General features: G+C 34.3%; 1 protein-coding gene across 1 annotated transcript in view; it reads left to right on the top strand.

The window, feature by feature from the left end:
• The window catches only part of FMN2 (formin 2), a 183540-nt gene that overhangs the window by 143076 nt on the left and 22996 nt on the right, over positions 1 to 17468 (top strand). Inside the window, exons 14-15 of the mRNA XM_087718047.1 lie at positions 3000 to 3092; positions 11657 to 11708. Of these exons, the coding sequence (XP_087574173.1) occupies positions 3000 to 3092; positions 11657 to 11708 (145 nt within the window). The remainder of the gene's footprint in view (positions 1 to 2999; positions 3093 to 11656; positions 11709 to 17468) is intronic.

The following is a 17468-nucleotide window of genomic DNA, read 5'->3' as shown; positions in this document are numbered from 1 at the left end:
GGTGAACAGTAATGGACTCAAGAGACAGCTCTGTGGGGAACCCGTATTCAAGGAGATGGAAATGGAAACAAAATGCTAGGGAATGATTGTTTTGAACGTCAAACTAAAATCAACAAACAGAATTTGCACATGAGTATTCTTCTCCTCCAGGTGTACCAAACTAAGATGAAGCACACAAGAAAGTACATTTCTGAACTTCCATAACATTTTCACTCTTCAATATTAATACCACCTACAGTCTATTTGACTATGATTTGTTGCTGCTGTTGTTTGCTTGCTTTGTTTTCGCTATGGTTTAACAAACTATTCAATGTGTATTGAACTTTTCACATGTACCCAGAAGCTTGGAAACAAGCTGGAGAAAGAGACCTGCCCTTTTGTGGACATGTCATGCTATTTTTGTCATGTAAATAGCATATTGGTACCAGAAGCAACAGCAAATTTGAAATCCAGATACATATATGTCTTTGTCTGTGAGTTTACACATCCTTGTGATGCCATAAAATTACTAGCAAATTGAATCCACTTATTTTGCCTTCAGATGGGTAAAAGAGATGATGGGGGATTGATATAAAACAAAATACTGATTCTAATTAATTGTTGTTGATAATAACATAAATATTTCCTCCTATATCTTAGTAGCCAAAATGTGTCAGTGCTCACTCGCTTGCTCATTTGTTCCCTCCCCCACTCTCTCTGTGTCTGTCTCTCACATACACACACATAAATACACATGTGATCTTGAATCTATTGTGTGCATATTCTAGATAAGGATTTTTTGGGGGGCGGTGTCCAAGGCTTTGTGCATTGTAAAGAAAATAAAATCACTCCATTTTAACTGTCAATGATTTATTCTTCACTCTAAACAAGTACATTTTGTTTTCTACTTTCTGCTCTTGAAGTCAGAAACCAGATTGGTTTTCCCTGAAGAGACAACAGAAGTCAGTGAAACCACATAAGTGATCAAAACAAGCTTATATTGCACCGCAGCTCCCGCGCTTACTGTGTAATTGGCCTAACATCACATTTGTTTAGACACAGAGCCTATAAACACTAAACTTGGTAACCATGAATGGTCTCATTGAGGTCAATAGAATTTACATGGAAGGGTTGTTAAACATGTTTACAAGCGTGTGTGATCTAAGCCTTGGTAAATTATTGTAACTGAGTAAAGGATTCCACAGAGTTAAAAATAGTTTTGCCTATCTGATTTGTACTTGTGGATACATTTTAAAAGCTTATCCTTGTAAGGCAGATCAGTATTGGTTGTTTTTTTTAAAAAAATCTCTTCAAGTAGCAAATGTTAATTAATTTAAAAAACAAAACAAGTTCACCTATTAAACAAATCTTAATAATTTCATTAAGACTTTTGGCAGTTTTGCTCTAAGTGAATATTTATTTCCCAATGTAATTTTAATGCACCTTCTCTAGGTCTTGATTCAAAAATTATTTTATTTTCAAAGCCATGTCATTGATTTTATATTCATGTAAAAGCAATGTTAAGGAATTAAATAAACAAATAACTGTAGTACATTTTGACTCAATCTTCTTTAATTTTTTTTTAACACTTAAAATGTTTTTATTTTCCATTTTTCATTTTCATACAGTCAATCTTCTTTAATTTTTATTGGAAGCATTTCTTATAGAACGTCTAGTTATTTCTGGAACATACCAAGATGAGAAAAGCTACTTTAATTCATTTTATTTATTTATTTTAAATTTAAAAATTGGGTTTTTCCAAAAAAGGCCTTTTTTTCTAATTCTAGTTATTATAAGTTTCAAACTTTAATTGCCATTCTGCCAAATTTTAAGACCACATGAGAAATAAAACCCAAAACTATGTACCTTTAATAGTTAAGATCACTTTAGATTTTGCTTTCTGTGTTTAACATTTTAATTTGAAGTTTACAATTAAAAATAACCATTAAATTCCCTGAGCTTGATAACCTGATAAATACATCATTCAGTTCAACATCTTAGTATGAGCACAAGTAGTTGTTTTTTCAGATGTGATTTGAAATAAATAGTTAAGGTTACCAACAGCTTTGCAGACCATTCCACATTTTAAAGGTCTTTCATAATTTTATTCTGCTTTTCTCTTAATTGGTGAATGTCAGTTACTGTTCACAAGAGAATTTTATGGGTTTATCATGGTAAGAATATAGGGTGTGAATGTGTTGGATTTATACTGAGAAGATCCAGGCTGAAGTACTTTGGTGATCATGAAACTCACTGGTTCCTTTGGACCAGTTATTATTGTCACTTACCACAACTTGTCCATGTGGGGACTACTGGGGAAAAATTGGAATAAGATTACTATGTATGTAGCTTTGAGTTCCTGAAGAAAATGCTAGAAATCTATCAATAAGTATTAAATCTGTAACCATAAAAGATAAATTATTCACCACATTTTAGCTGGGATTGGAAATAGCCAGTGGAATTCAATACTTTTCATTTGTTTGTTTTTAGAATAAAAGCAATAAAAACATATAAATGTACTACTTGCATATTAAAGAGCTGTTCTTTGGCCAATATATTTAAATGATTTTCAGATTTGCTACTGGATTCTGCATGCGTATGGATCCATAATGATGCAAATTTTGGCTTGAATCAGAAAAGCAAACAGTTGAACCTTTTATATGGTTCAGATTGGATATTGCTAGTATGATACTGCAGGCTGATTTTTTTCAGTGGGATGCATTTTATTCTACCTATGTGGCATTGCAATGATAACTATTGAAGTTGTATTACTGTGCATTAAAAATTACATTAATATAGATTTCCATGACCAATGATATGTCATGAATAAACTTTAGACAAAGTGTCAGTAATGCAACAAAAACATGTAGGTTTTCAGTGAGAAATCAGTCTTTGCAACTCATCCTAAATGTCTGTTGGGATCCAATACAGGAAAACTATAATGAACGTTTACTTTTCTTTATAATGAATATTATAAATCAACATTTTATTTCAAATCCTCATGTTACTTTAATTTTCAGCGTGTGAGACAGAAGCAGGCAAGGTTTGCCAGTTTTCATTAGAAGAACACATCCAGCCCTTTAAAGACAACATGGACAAATTCATTAGTCAAGGTAAATAATGACTAGTAATTTAACCTTTCCAAGCTTTATCACAAGAATGTTGTAGAAACAATATTTAGACATGGTGAATGACGTGTCTATTTATTTTGGAGCCATAGAAATGTGCAGATTAGCTTAATCAGATGGTTTCTTATTTCAAAATAGCTTACCTGTTCTGTGCTCCCTTTCTGAATGTTATTAGTGGCCATTGTTCTCTAAGAAAGTTTCCTGAGTTTGCATTCTGTGTAGGAAGCAATTTTCCAACATTTGTTTCTTGACAGTTTCATAAACTGGTGCTTTGACTTGTGTCCAGATACATGGTGATATTTTTCAAAGGGCCTGTAAACTTCGGGGTTATTTCATTTGCAGATTGCCTCTGGACAGTCATATGTTTTAGAAACAAAACCCAAAGAATTTTCTAAAAATGTCACGTTCAGGAAATGTAAAAAGAAATGTGGGTTTGTAGGACATAGTTATCTTTTCATCTTCATTTCATTTTTTCAGTGGTTGATCTTTATCATGCCCACATAAACACATGCGCAAATACACACACTCAAAATATTTAAGAAAAAAAACGACATACTTTGGAACTAAGTGAGAAAGTGTCTTTCTAGTGTCTTTAGTAGTGGTATACAATGAAATTCTTAACAAATATACTATCGATATTCCTGGATCTTCATGAACTTTGAAGAAAAAGTGAAAACAATATAGATGGGGCCTTTCTATATCACATGACTAGTCTTTCAAAGATGCATGCAATTGTGATAATCAAAGATTTAAATTATTCTGACACCTGATGACTCTGTCATGAATCAGAAGACTGACAAATAACAGAATAGCGAGTTGGAGGAGACCTTGGAGGTCCTCTAGTCCAACCCTCTGCTCAAGCAGGAGACCCTATACTATCCAAGACTAGCTGTCAGCATTCCAAATATCATGCAGAATTAAATCAGAGTCCAAGGAATAGCTATCCTTAAAGTTCCAATTTAATAAGACAGACATGTTGGCACAATCTATGGAATCCCGAATCTGAAAATTCCTTGGATTCCCACCAAGTTGAAACATCTAGTTCTGGTCAGATGCAGAGGTGCAGAGACAAAGAATGACCTTGATTTCTAGAAATGAATGACAACAACATGTTCCACAATTCTACTCCTTACCAATTGCCCACTAATGAAACAGCATAGTAAAGAAAGAGAGAGAAAGTGTGGCAGGCCAAAGATTCTAAAAGGAATATAACTGTAGGCCTGACACTGGTGGTTCTTCCAGTTTCTTGTTTAAAAGCCTGCAGTGGTGGAGCACCCACAACTTTTGAAGGGAAGCCATTCCATTGGTTGATAGTTCTCACTTAGAAAATTTCTCTTCAGTCCTAGGATGCTTCTCTGTTTAATTTGTTTCCATCCATTGTTTCTTGTCTTGCCTTCTAGTGCTTTGGAAAATATATTGGCCCCCTTCTTTGTGAGCTTTCCTTGTTGGGGAATAATTCCTGGTTTCCCTGACATGTAGCCTTCACTATCTGCCAAGGCTCAAAACTGATTTCCAAGCTTCCCTTTACTTATCTGTCACAGTTAAAGAAACAATAGGAACGCCAAATGGAAAGAAAGGGTTTTTTTCCCAATTGTATCATCTCTCCATCTGATTTCAATTCTTTCTCTAACCTCTTCTTCTCTCAGTTGCCTTAGAAACATTCTTCTTGGCAGGTTTTTCCCACCTGGAAAAACTCTGTTATAGAGAGAAAAGTACCACAAAGGACATGGATGTGCTGATTGGAAAGGGAAGCCGTGATCCTATATACACCCTTCTTGTCAGCTAATTCTCCCTTGCAGATGTCATTTCCATTTAATATCTTTCCCAGCAGAGTATTAGTTTTTTTTAAAAAGTTTGCCCTATAGGAGATGTATGGCCAAAACCTTTGGTTAATTTCTGTAATTAAAGTAACATTATATACCTTGCAATATAAAATCCTTTCATTTTTATTTGGCTGGATCAAATTCAAACTTGAAAAAGTTCAGGCAGGATTTCTCTTTCCCCGCTTAGAATTTGATAGGCTTTAATTGCAATAGGTTTTTCTATGGTCATTTGTTATTGAGGTCGATTTAATCAACGGGTTGCTTCCGCAAGACTGGACACAAAGATAATGGAGAAGAAGCAAAACAAGGAAAGCATGCAGAGCACGGCTTCTGAAATTCTTTCCAACCCCTTCATAGCAGGCCCACCCAGGATCACATGACCAGGAGGGAGGAGGGCTTTGAGATGGAGCAGCCAACAGCATTCCAAGTTGCTATCCAACCACCTCTCCCATAGGACTGAATGGGAGGGGGGAAATCTGCAGCCCCTAATTTGATCCAGTTCATTTTCAAACTTGATATTTCTTTGCTGGCGTCTCCTCCACACCAAACTAAGACTTTCTCTTTTCGCTTTTGGGGAGGCTTGCCGTGCTGACAGACACACAAATTGATTTTGAGCTCCTTGATGGCATTTCTTTCCAGCATTCCATTGTGGAAAAAATAAATAAACATAAAAAAGGACAACTTTGAAGATTTGTTTGTACAGGATGTATTCAGGAAAAGTTTTCAAAACAATTTTTGAAGTTTAATTTCTTAAAATTTACACTGAGTATATAGTTCTCCAATATGCAGTTCATGGATTAGACATTTTCTTTAAAAAAAAAAAAAAAGTAAATCAAGCTGTTTACTTGGGGGTTTTTTGTACACAAATTCTTCTGCTCAATCTAGCCTTCTTTTTGTATTGCCTCATCTATTGGTTGGAAGCAGATTTGCAAAAATCTTGATATAAAAGGATTTTTAGGACATAAGGAGTTGGGTTACAACTAGCAATAGCAACTACTGCCTTGAAAATAGTTTACTTTACTTCCAGATATGTTGGTGAAGTTTCTCAGTCATCCGGGTCTGGAAGTTGAGTCCTGGCAGTTGAACTTATTTTCTTTGTTTCCATAATCTTCCTATCTAATGCAGCTTCAAACTCCACATATTTAATGCAGACGTACTTCTAAGTCACATGCAAAATTATCTGTTTTCTAAACTTTTATATAAACTTTATAAACAAAAGAATCTAACCTGAACTGGAAATTATTTTTGCTTCAAACATCTATTAATTCCCAACACATAACCCTGTAGGGAAAAATGAGGGCTAATTTATCCCAAATAGCTGGATTGCCATTTAATGCCAATAAGGAACTTCCACTTTCTGCCTTTTTGATTACCTATTTTAGCAGCTCACATAAGACAGGGAGTTGGACTAGAAGGCCTCCAAGGTCCCTTCCAGCCCTATGATCCCATGATCCTATAATTTATTTTATATCTAGTTAAATGTTCTGTTTTCTTCCTGTTTGATATAGTTGTATTAAAGTGCTAAAAATAAAAAGTCCTAATTAAAATAAGAAAAATTTCTAAATGTCTGGGTGCTAGGACTGTAATGAATCATATATAGACAAGTAGTCCTCAATTTACAACTAACATTAGGACCAGAATTTTGGTTGCTAAATGATGTGATTAAGTCATCACATGATTTTACAACCATTTTCAATCTGATTGTTAAGTTAATCACAAGATCATTAACTGTATAATGTGTATTACATATGAATACATTGTAATACATGGCTACATGTACGCATAATATTTTAACACTCCTGTTTAAAGAGCTGTATTAATTTAAATGTGGAAAATTCACATTATTCATCTTAGAAAACTTCAACTAATTATCCATTTTTTTAAAAAAAATAACTGTATGAGATGTTTGAAATATGGCCAATTTTAAGCATTCTTTAAATGTAGCAAAGGAACAAGGAAAATCAAAATCAGTAAACATGCAGAAAGTTTCTTGCTACATTCCGTCTGTGATTATTAATACCCACTTTAATGTTCAGTTACCCTGAGAAGTTGAGGTGTTTCTCTTAAGATCAAATAGGCTGACAGTACTCCTGACACCTTTTGATTCCAGTTCTCATAGATTCTAGCCAGCATATCCATCTATCAGAGATGATGGGAGTTGTAATCTGAACTCCTCTGTAAGATTGCAAGATCTCATAATGCTTTCTACACCTTTGTATTTAAAGGGAATGTTGTTTTTTCTTTTTTTTCTTTTAATAATGGAATTTTCATTCTTTTAATTTAATTTTTCCATAGTTCATGAAAGTTATAAAGAGACTCAGCTATTTCAGGACAGTGTACAAGTTTCTCAACAGATGTGTGTAATACTTTCCTTAACCTAATTAAAAACATTAATAAAAGTAAATTTTGGTTTCATCGCTTTGGGTAATTCTTTATATTTCATTTGAGAGCTTGGCTTCTATGGACTTGCTCCATACATGTTCTAAGAAAGTGATCTTTAAACTTTTTCTCATTAATTTGATTCAGCATTTTCTCCATCCGTAGTGTCTTTCTCAAACTAGTTCTTAGTTTAGTCAATGAGATGACTTTTTCATTGAGAAGTAATTGCCATTCTTACCATTGCAAGCTCATGAAACAACAATGGAACTTTTGGTCTCCAAGAACATTCAGGAAACTTACTTTTGGCTCTAATGCAGAAATTGCCTGCTATCTTTTTTTTTACTTCGTGCTAAGCATACTTTCTTTCAAGATATCTATATTTCAACAGTTATTCATCACAAGCCTTTCCAGTATCAGTTGCCTTTTATTAAGAGTTAAGATCCAGTAATCAAGTAGCATGAATGTGGCAGTGAGTGTCAAAAATTGTTGGCTCCTTTTTCTCTAGTTATTTCTATACATAGTTTTGTGTCATCTTCTCATCTCTTTCAAGAGTAAGACATGTGGCATAAGACTGTTGATAGCAATCACTCATCTACATTGGCTCATGTTTTCTCATTGTTCTGTATAAGATTCTGGACTTGTTACTACCTGTACAGTTTTTACCTACAGAAGAAAAGTATATACCATGTTCTCTGATTCTACTTCTACTTTTATCCTATGTCCCACACAATCATATGAGATTCACAATGCTGGATATTTCTCACATATTCTTGCCCTTCTCATATCCAAAAGGCTTATTTTTGAAAAGAAATGTTTTCATAAAATGCCCTAGGGGGGCAGCATGGGGAGGACAGGGGACATAGAGATACATCTTTGAACCATATGGGGCATTGCCAAGAGAAAGATGAGAGACATGAGACTGAACAATGCAGAAGAGCTGAAGGCTGATATTGAAGCATCCTGGTCTTCCATAATACCTCAGCAGTGCCACAGGCTGATAGCTTCCATGCCACGCCGCATTGAGGCAGTAATTGCTGCAAAAGGGGCCCAAACCAAGTACTGAGTACATATGCATGCTTATACTTTTCAGAGGTCTGATATTGTTCTATGTATTGTTCTTGTTTTATTGATTGCATGTAATATTCTAGTTTTCTGAGATGGTGGATTTGGGGTTTTCATGAGCTGTAAGCCATAATCATCACAATTATGACAAATCACGGCTTGAACTATCTTGCTTTGCATTTAATGAGTCTTATCTCATATATTAGTTTCACCTTTTAAGTTGCATTACTGAAATAAACGAACTTTTGCATGATATTCTAATTTTTCGAGTTTCACCTGTATATCCTTGAAAAAATGCTACAATTTCAACTGAATAAGGTTGACAATGAACTCTTGGTATTCATTGCTCAAAAGACTAAACCTCTGGTCCCACAGACTGACCCAGATTGGATCCTGCTACATTATCCTTCATTCTAGGTATTTACTTATATCTTAGCTATACACTGCAGTGACATTCACTAACATACCTTCCTATACTAGGAAGTTTTTAAATAATCTTTCAACAACTGTGGTGGATGCCAAGGAGATGCACTGTTTTTGTGATAACGTTTAGCATCTGTATTTGAGGAATAGTTGTAATTAAGCCTATTTTTTAAAAAAAGTATACCTCTGCTCAAAGGATAATTATGTAATGGTTTACCCAGTTCAAATTTATTTGGCTCCAGGCCCAATTTGGCTTAATTATAAATTGCAGGCTTGGAATAAAATTAAATGGTTGTGAAGCTAATGTTATGTTTCTCCTGCTGTCCAACCCCAAGAAGCATGTTTGTGAGCCTTAACTTAATGGAGTTTAACATTGACTATTATTGTGGATAACTTAATGAGAAATTTGCCTGCCCTGTCATCAAATTCTGTGTCTCCATGGGTTCTCAAGTCAATATGATGAAAATGTGTGGAATCATACATCCAGACTACCTGAAATTTGGATCTCATTTCCATGAATTAACAAAGCTTTGTCTTTCTCTGTTCCTTGTCAATGGTTCTTAGCAAATAAAAAAAAGTGGTCAAGCTTCTATTTTAAAAACATGGTTTTTAAAAGTGGATGTAGTAACTTTTCAATTTCTCCTAAGCATTTTGTCTAACAATGGGGTGTTGAAATGACAATTGGGATTTGAGAAAAAGAAAACTCTATGCAGTATTAATAACAGAGTGGTCAGTTTAAACTATTACAGACAAGCGCTACATTCATACACCAGGATGCTCTGAAGCAGCTTTCAGAGATCAAATTCTAAGCATTACACAATCCTAACCAAAACAAAAACAACAACAAATCACTGAAGGAGAATGATGAAGAGGACGAAAACCTTCGTGGAACCTCTTGTTGATATGGTGTAGACCGCTTCAACATTAAGTTAAATTAACACTTAATTTAATTTAACTTAATTTAACTTTTAATAGTAGGCATAATAGCTGAACTTTAATGGTTCTGATATCCTGTTGTCCTATTTAGTTTAACCATTTCTTCAAATCCCTTGGAGCAAATGTACAGCAAGTTCTCACTAACATATTCAGAATTGTTTTATCAAGATTTGTTAGGTCTAGCTTCTGTTCAGATTTTTTTCAAAGACTACATACGTGGTTTGTGTAATTACAAGTAAATCAGAGTTTCACTGTAACTCTTGATTAGCATAATTTGCCAAAAGGGAAAATTCACCTGTTATCATAACTCATCATCAAAAAGTATCAAATACAGTATTAATTTAAAGCTGTTCAATTTTAAGCAGGTGATTCTTGTAACATATAGAAAGATCATTAATGCAAATAAAATAAAATAAAAGAATGACTCATGATGGTTTACCACCCCCACCCTCGTAGATGAGAATGAAAATAAATTTGACGAATCTTTAGAAAGTTATCCAAATGTTGGAACCATTTTGTTTTAAAAGGGAGTAAAAGCGCAGTTTTTTAAAACCTACAGGACTAGTGGGCAATTCATTTTCTATTGGCTTTGTTCTTACTTCACTCTGCCTCTCAACAAATAAGATCAACTTATAGCAATCTAACTGCTACAAGAGGAATATAGGAAAACCTATTAGCAAATCAAATCCTAATGCTTGTACAGGTAGTCCTCGACTTATGGTCATAATTGAGCCCAAAATTTTTGTTGTTAACTGAGACATTTTATAAGTGAATTTTGCCCCATTTTATGACCTTTCTTGCCTCAGTTGTTAAGTGAATCATGGCAGTTGATCAGTGAGTAACCTGGTTGTTAAATGAATTTGGCTTTCCATTGACTTTGCTTGACAGAAGGTCACAAGAGGGGAGTCACATGAACTTGGGACATAGTAGCGGTCATAAATATGAAACAGATGCTGAGCATCTGGATTTTGATCACATGATCATGGGGATGCTGCGAAGGTTGTATCTGTGAAAAACATTGGTAAATCACTTTTTCAATGCCATTGTAACTTTGAACAGTCACTAAATGGACTGTTGTAAGTCAAGGACTACCTGTAGTCCCTTTAAATCAAATTTACAGTCCCTGTTAAAAAGATTGGATAGTTATTAAGCAATATTTTTCAGCAAACATGATTTTAATCCTTTTATTCAATATCTAATCATTCTTATGATCCTTAAATAAAAGGAAAAACAAACCTACCCAGATTGATATTTTCCGCCCTATTTTTATCACCCATCTTCCAGAATCCGGAGGCCAATGAACCATCACTTTCCCTCTTCTCTACTGATACACAGAGAGCTCCCTATACTGCCCATATCATACGTTCATAGATGCCCACAACATATACTGAAGATATAGGGGTGGGGTGTAAAATTGTGCAGTAATTAGAAATTTTCTTTTTGTTTCATGTGGAATAGAAGCTGGTGAATTTTTCCAGAACTGTGTTCTATTATTAAAAAGAAATTCAGTTTGAGACTTGAAAAAAGAAAAAAAATTGGGGGGGGGGATTGCTTGGATTATGGTGATCCTGTCTGTTCTAAGTATGGTGAAATTGGCAGAATTGAAGACTGTGAAAGACAGTCTTTATAAAGACAACTTTATAAAGTTAGAAATGGTTTATAATGAATTCGGGGCAATGAAGGAAAACCCTTATATGGAAGTGTCTTCAGATATGCTCATTTCTACTGTGAGTTCAAGTGATCTTAAACTGTTTCTGGATTTCATTATTTTAAAGTCAAGGCCAAGCTCATTGCTTCAAGAATCATGTAAAAAATACCGAGACAGAAGTTTTCTCCCCCAAAGTATGTGCAATGAGAATTTATTTAATAACATCACTGCAACAATCTTTATTTTATCTATAACGTTATTTTCTGTTTGTTACTTAGCTAAAACTGACCATGAGATGGAAGAAAAATCTCTGGCAGAGACCCACAAAAGGTGAGATGAACAAGTTTAATTTGAAAAAGATTTCCTTTGGTACTTTATTGATCCTAGATTATGAAAGAAGTCTTAAAGGACAATCATGCAATCATAGTTTATTTGAGATATTTGGCTAGCCAATTATCTCATACGTTATTAAAGCTAGAAAGTTTAGGCTTTTGCTGAAATTACTACAGCACTACAGAAAGAATTCAAATAAAGTGGTTATTTGCTTGAAATTGTGGACATTTTTCTTCAGACTAAAAACAGATGCATTGCTCTTATTCTATACTTAAGGCTCCCCACTTACAAAGGAAAGGAAAAAAGGGGAAAAAAAGATGGTATTAAATTATTAATCATACTGAAAATTCAACATTGCTTTTATGTGTCAAATTAAGTTTGCAAAGAAGCCACGGCCGTCTGTCTAGTTCAGTAATGATGTAAGCATTAGCAAGAACTGAGGCTTTGAAGACTTTTTAGTTGTTATTGCACAATTTCTTTCCTCTTCTTTTTTGCAATTTCCTTGCTAATGCGGCTTACTTTAAGAACTGGTTTTCGCAGCAAATGGAATTTTTTTTTTAGAAATTTCCATTGCTATTAAAGCCAATTCTTAAAATTAATGTTTTCTAAATCCACTGGAAATGACAGAGTGCCAAATTTTGAATCGTGGCTTTACAAAATTAAATATTTATATATGTAATTATCTACTCCCTAGGTCCAAACAGATTCTGGAAACCTTAGGAACACTAGAGAACATCCTTAGGGGAAAAATGTAAAATGGCTTTGAGTTTACTCTGGTTGTAGCTGTGTTTTTTTCCATTATTTGCTTCAAAGTCATTAGTAGTTTAAATACCTGGCTACTGGCCTCAGTCTCCTTCTCACTGAAAGGTTGGAGAAGGCTGAATCTCAATATTTTTTTAATTCAAGTCTTCATGTATTGGGCATAGAAACTTAAATAATTGTTAAACTCTGCAAAGTACTTAAAATACTTTACTTAAAGGAATTGTATGAATAGACACAAGGAAGGAATTGTGCAGCCTTGAAGACATGGGCCACATAAAGCCTTTGAGTTCTTATTCTTTGAGTTTTTTGAGTCCTTGATTGACGTTTTTTGCAGATTTATAGTTGCACTTTGAAAGATATACATCTCATGCCTCATGCAAACTGACTATTAGAATGCAGTAAAGGAAGGGGCAGAGAGAGCTTTATTTTATTTTATTTATCACTCATATGAAAGATAACAGGAATAAAAATAAACATGAATAAGAACACATGAAATGGGTACAAATAAATGGGGACAGTAGGATAGGAACATTAGGTACGCTGGTGCACTTAAGCACATCCCTACTGATCTCTTAGGAATGGGGTGAAGTCAACAGTAGACAGTTTAAGGTTAAAGTTATGGGGGTTTGAGGATATAACAACAAGTACTGCATTCCTTGTATATGAGGATATTTCAGTCATTACATTTATAAAATTCTTGCAGTAGTGCTTAAGAATTTATTAAAGCATCTTTAGATGGACAATTAGGCAATCTCCAATTTGCAAGTGTTTCACTGTTATTTAGCAGTAGCCATGAAGCAGGAGTTGATTTTGGATTTCTATCTCTAACAGTTTATTTTGCCTTTTTTTAAAAAAACTGAAAATCTTAATTTTTTTTAAAAAAAATTAACTATTAACAATAATAGAATAACACACTAATTTTAAAAAATACTTTGGATTATTACCTTACTGAACTCTGTGATAAACTCATTGTTATGTGATTAATGTCTAAATACGTAACAGGATTTTGCCAGCTCCCCTTTTTCCAACGCATGCTCTCCCCATATATTTCTGTTAGTAGTTCAGTTTATTTCTAGAGCAGATTTTAAAGATACAAGAAAAAAGGAATTTCTCTGTGGAAATTAATTTACAGAAATCTACCTTTGGATTCCATCCTATAATACACATGTGTGCCACTGAAACATTTAGAAACAAAAAAAAAAATCTTCCAGGGATCGTAAAGCAAAATGCATGTCATCATGAATATGCTTTTTTTTAAAAAAAAAATACAAGTATCTAAGTCTTTAGCTTGTTTTGTATGTATGAGCTTTCGGAATTTTTTTAGCATTTAATATTGCCAAACAACAGGAGGGCAATCTGTTTGTATAATAATTTTATTTGTATATTATATGGTGTAGAAAAATACTCCTTTATATTGCCACAGTAAACTAGGTTGCTTTTTTCTTCCTCTAGGATATACACGCTGTCAAAATTTTATTTACCATTCAAACTATGTCAATGTCAAAGACACTTTTGGGGCGGAGGGTAAGAGGAGAGCTCAAGAAAACTAAATAAATAAGAGATTAGTTGCATTCTGCTAATCATGGGTAAAATAGCTACGCACTGGGTGAATAGACGAGTTACTGCTAGCTGCAGTGATGGATTAGCTGAAGCACAATTAATGTGATTTAATGTGGTTGGATTTTTCTTTTTGAAGTGACTATGTGCCACAGAGTGTCTATGTCATGATTACATGTCTTAGAATGACAAGGAAACATTGATTCATTGTTTGAAATGGAAAAAAATGGTTTTACAACGCTGCCTCTCTATGGCATTGTAAAGCCAAGCAACCATGAAAGAAAATGAAATAGCTGAAACGTTCTTCAAGTGGATACTGTTTTAGGCACAATGCTTCTAGAAAAAAATCTAATTGTTTATCAGTTGAGCTGAAATGGAAAATTAATCTTTCACACATAATGAAATGGTATGTTTGACCTGTGGATTCTATAAAGTCATGGGCTGTTCATTTGTCAGAAGTGAGATGTTTAATCATTTCTGAAATGCTGTATACATTTTTATTTATTTATCATATTTAGTGATTTTTAAGACCGACAATGTGTGAAGTGTTTATTCAAGAAATGGGTTTTTGGCACATGAGCAAAAAGAAAAGTGAAATGTTTACTTCCCAATAACAGCACATTTTGTGATCTCTGGGTAAGGATCCTGAGACAAGAAAAAAAAAAGTCTCACACCATTCTGTGTTTATCCAGCTTACACAGGCAGACAAGGAAGGCTCCAGCCTGTTATTAAAGTTGAAGTGATACAGCCCCAAACAATGACGTCAGTCCCTGAATAATATTGATAAAGTACAAGAGCAAAAGATATGACACTTCCCAATTTCAGCTTTCGTGGGCAGTTCTCAAGAAGCCGTAAAATATTTGACACAGTCAAGTGAAAAATACAGTTTGCTTCAAAAGAAGACATGAGAGTGTCTTAGGCATAAACATTCACAATTTTCAGTGATGACAGACACTGTTTTTCAAGATCTCATCCCCAAGTCTTTTCTCAGATATTCTGTGTGAGATCCTTTTATAACAAAAATAGGACTGGCAAAGGTGGAATCTGCTATCTTTTGTTTAAAAAAGTAAATAGATGTTCACCTTATGCTCAGTGACAACCCAATTGTGTGAAACTTGATGTGTGCATAATCAGCACCATTTCTTTAATTTGGAGGTGGAGGAGTGAAAAGACAAATCCCATTTTTAGGAAATCAGGAAAAAAAAATTAAAAGTCTACTTTTCTTCTGGAGAGCTGAGACCTTCTGCATTCTGTGCAAAAGCTATGTACGTTTGGGCTGAAACTGTTGGAATCTCAAGTTAAGGAAATATGCGGCCTAAAACATTTAAAAGAAAAACACCACTTCATTTGTGTATCTCACTTTGTGACTTAGACCTTAAATTCTAGATGTAGCTAATTCTCAACTTATAACCACAATTGGGACTGGAACTTCCATTATTAAGCCATGTGGTTATTAAATGAATCACAGATCATCTTGCTATCTTTTTTTGCCATAATGGTTAACCAATCACACAATTGTTAAGCCAATCCAGGTTTCCCAATTGACTCAATGGAATGCCCTCTGGCAAAACTGCAAATGGGACAATGTGACCCCAGGATACTGAAACTGCTGTAAATACATGTCAGTTGCCAAGCACCCACATTTTGATCACATGAAGAGAAGAATTTTGCAACAGTCATAAGTGTGAGGAGTGATCATAGGTCTCTTTATTCATCTTAATTTCAAATAGTCATTAAGCAAATGGCCATAAGTCAAAGACAATTATTTACATTGTTTGTGATGTCAATTATTATTTAAGCTTCCATTTTTTTAAAAAGAATTTGAAAGTAAACATTTATCTGTCTTGGATTCTGTCTGAAAAAAAATTGAAGAGTCTATATCTGATGATGGAAAGGGGGTAAATGGGAAAGCAGGAAAATGAACACAGGCACCCATATGAATGTAGATATACTGCAAAGTCAAAAGAGCAGCTCATGTGTATGTTTCAAGGAGAAACATGAACTTATGTGTTGCATCTTTGTGTGTCAACTCTTGAAAGTGTGTATTTCATAGTATTTTTTTCCAGTAATCTTGATGAATATTTTTTGTTGTCCTGGACTTGCTTTTGTATGGATTGCTTCTGTATATGCTTTTGATTTTATGTGCTTCACTGCATGATTATATCAGATCACAGTCCTTTAACCATCCCAATGACTGATTATTTAAAATGGGATATGAATATTTTTCCTGAATGAATGAATAATGAATATTTTTCCATATCGAATGGTTCATAAGAGGTGCTGCTGGTTTCATGGCAAAGTATCTTTACTGGTGGTGTTGCAGTAGTCCTTTGAGTCTGTGATGCAAATGCACATCTCTCTGCTGGAGTATCATAGTAGTAACTGTGAACTTCTGGAAATAAGAGTAGAGGCAGTTAATTGTATCAGCAGCATTGCTTTAAATTCCTACTCCGGTAACTCTTAGCAGGATTCATAACAGTTATACAAGAAAACTAAAAATAGAAATATTTATTTTATTTAAAATAGCCATTATAAACCATTGTCATGCTTATTTCAGTGCCTGTTGTTTTTGTAATATTCTTGTCCATATAAGAAAGAAATCTTAATAGAGTGTCTGAACACAGTCAAAACTTATTTTTGGGCTAGAATTCAAACACACAGGTTTGATAAAGAGTTGGCGTTTGAAACTTTGTTGTCGTTCTCATTAAGTAGATCAAGGAACTAGATGGAGGTTTATTTAAGGAAAAAATGTCCTCTTTTTTTCTTTTCCTTTTTTTTAACATTGCACCATCCAGGAAAGTTGCTTCATGTAGTTGGTTTGGGGGAACAACATCTGCTGCTACCCAATGAACTTTGTGGAACCCACAGACATCTGCTCTGTCTCATTTGCAAGGCACTATTGGAATAAAATCACTCAGTTTTGTGCTGATGTGGTTTGCCTCCGTTGATGCAAGTGCAAAGGGGCATTCAAGGTCCCATACACTTCCATTTTGTAGGAGTAATTTCAGCTCTAGAAACCCAAATATGTGAGCAATTATGCATTCAGCTCCATGTCTTCCCGGCTTCTATTCCTACCTGTTATGGCCAGTTTGATCTAACTATAGGAGACTGACAGGATGGATCTATAATGCCAGATATCTTGAAGGAGGTGCATGTTCTTCAGAAAATGTGCTCTAATATTTTGACTATTTCTAAAGGTTTCTAAAGGTCTGCAAAATGATAATATTTATCTCAGTGAACTGTGGAAATAACATTGAATATCTTGTTGAAGTACCTTTATTTCTTGCCTTGAAACTTTAACCAACTATTCCATTAGAGTGCAACTTTAATTATTCTCTTAGACCTCTAGGCACCTCTGTCCTTCTGTAATTCAGAACATTATGGTACTATGGCCACACTCAGCATGGGATAATCATACCTCTTTCTCATGGCAGTTAA

This window comes from Thamnophis sirtalis, unplaced genomic scaffold (assembly GCF_051295495.1).
Source record: "Thamnophis sirtalis isolate CommonGarterSnake01/CBP01778 unplaced genomic scaffold, rThaSir2_p1.2 scaffold_6, whole genome shotgun sequence".
Taxonomy (NCBI): domain Eukaryota; kingdom Metazoa; phylum Chordata; class Lepidosauria; order Squamata; family Natricidae; genus Thamnophis; species Thamnophis sirtalis.
The sequence above is the reverse complement of the archived record's forward strand: the minus strand, read 5'-3'. Positions and strand labels throughout refer to the sequence as shown.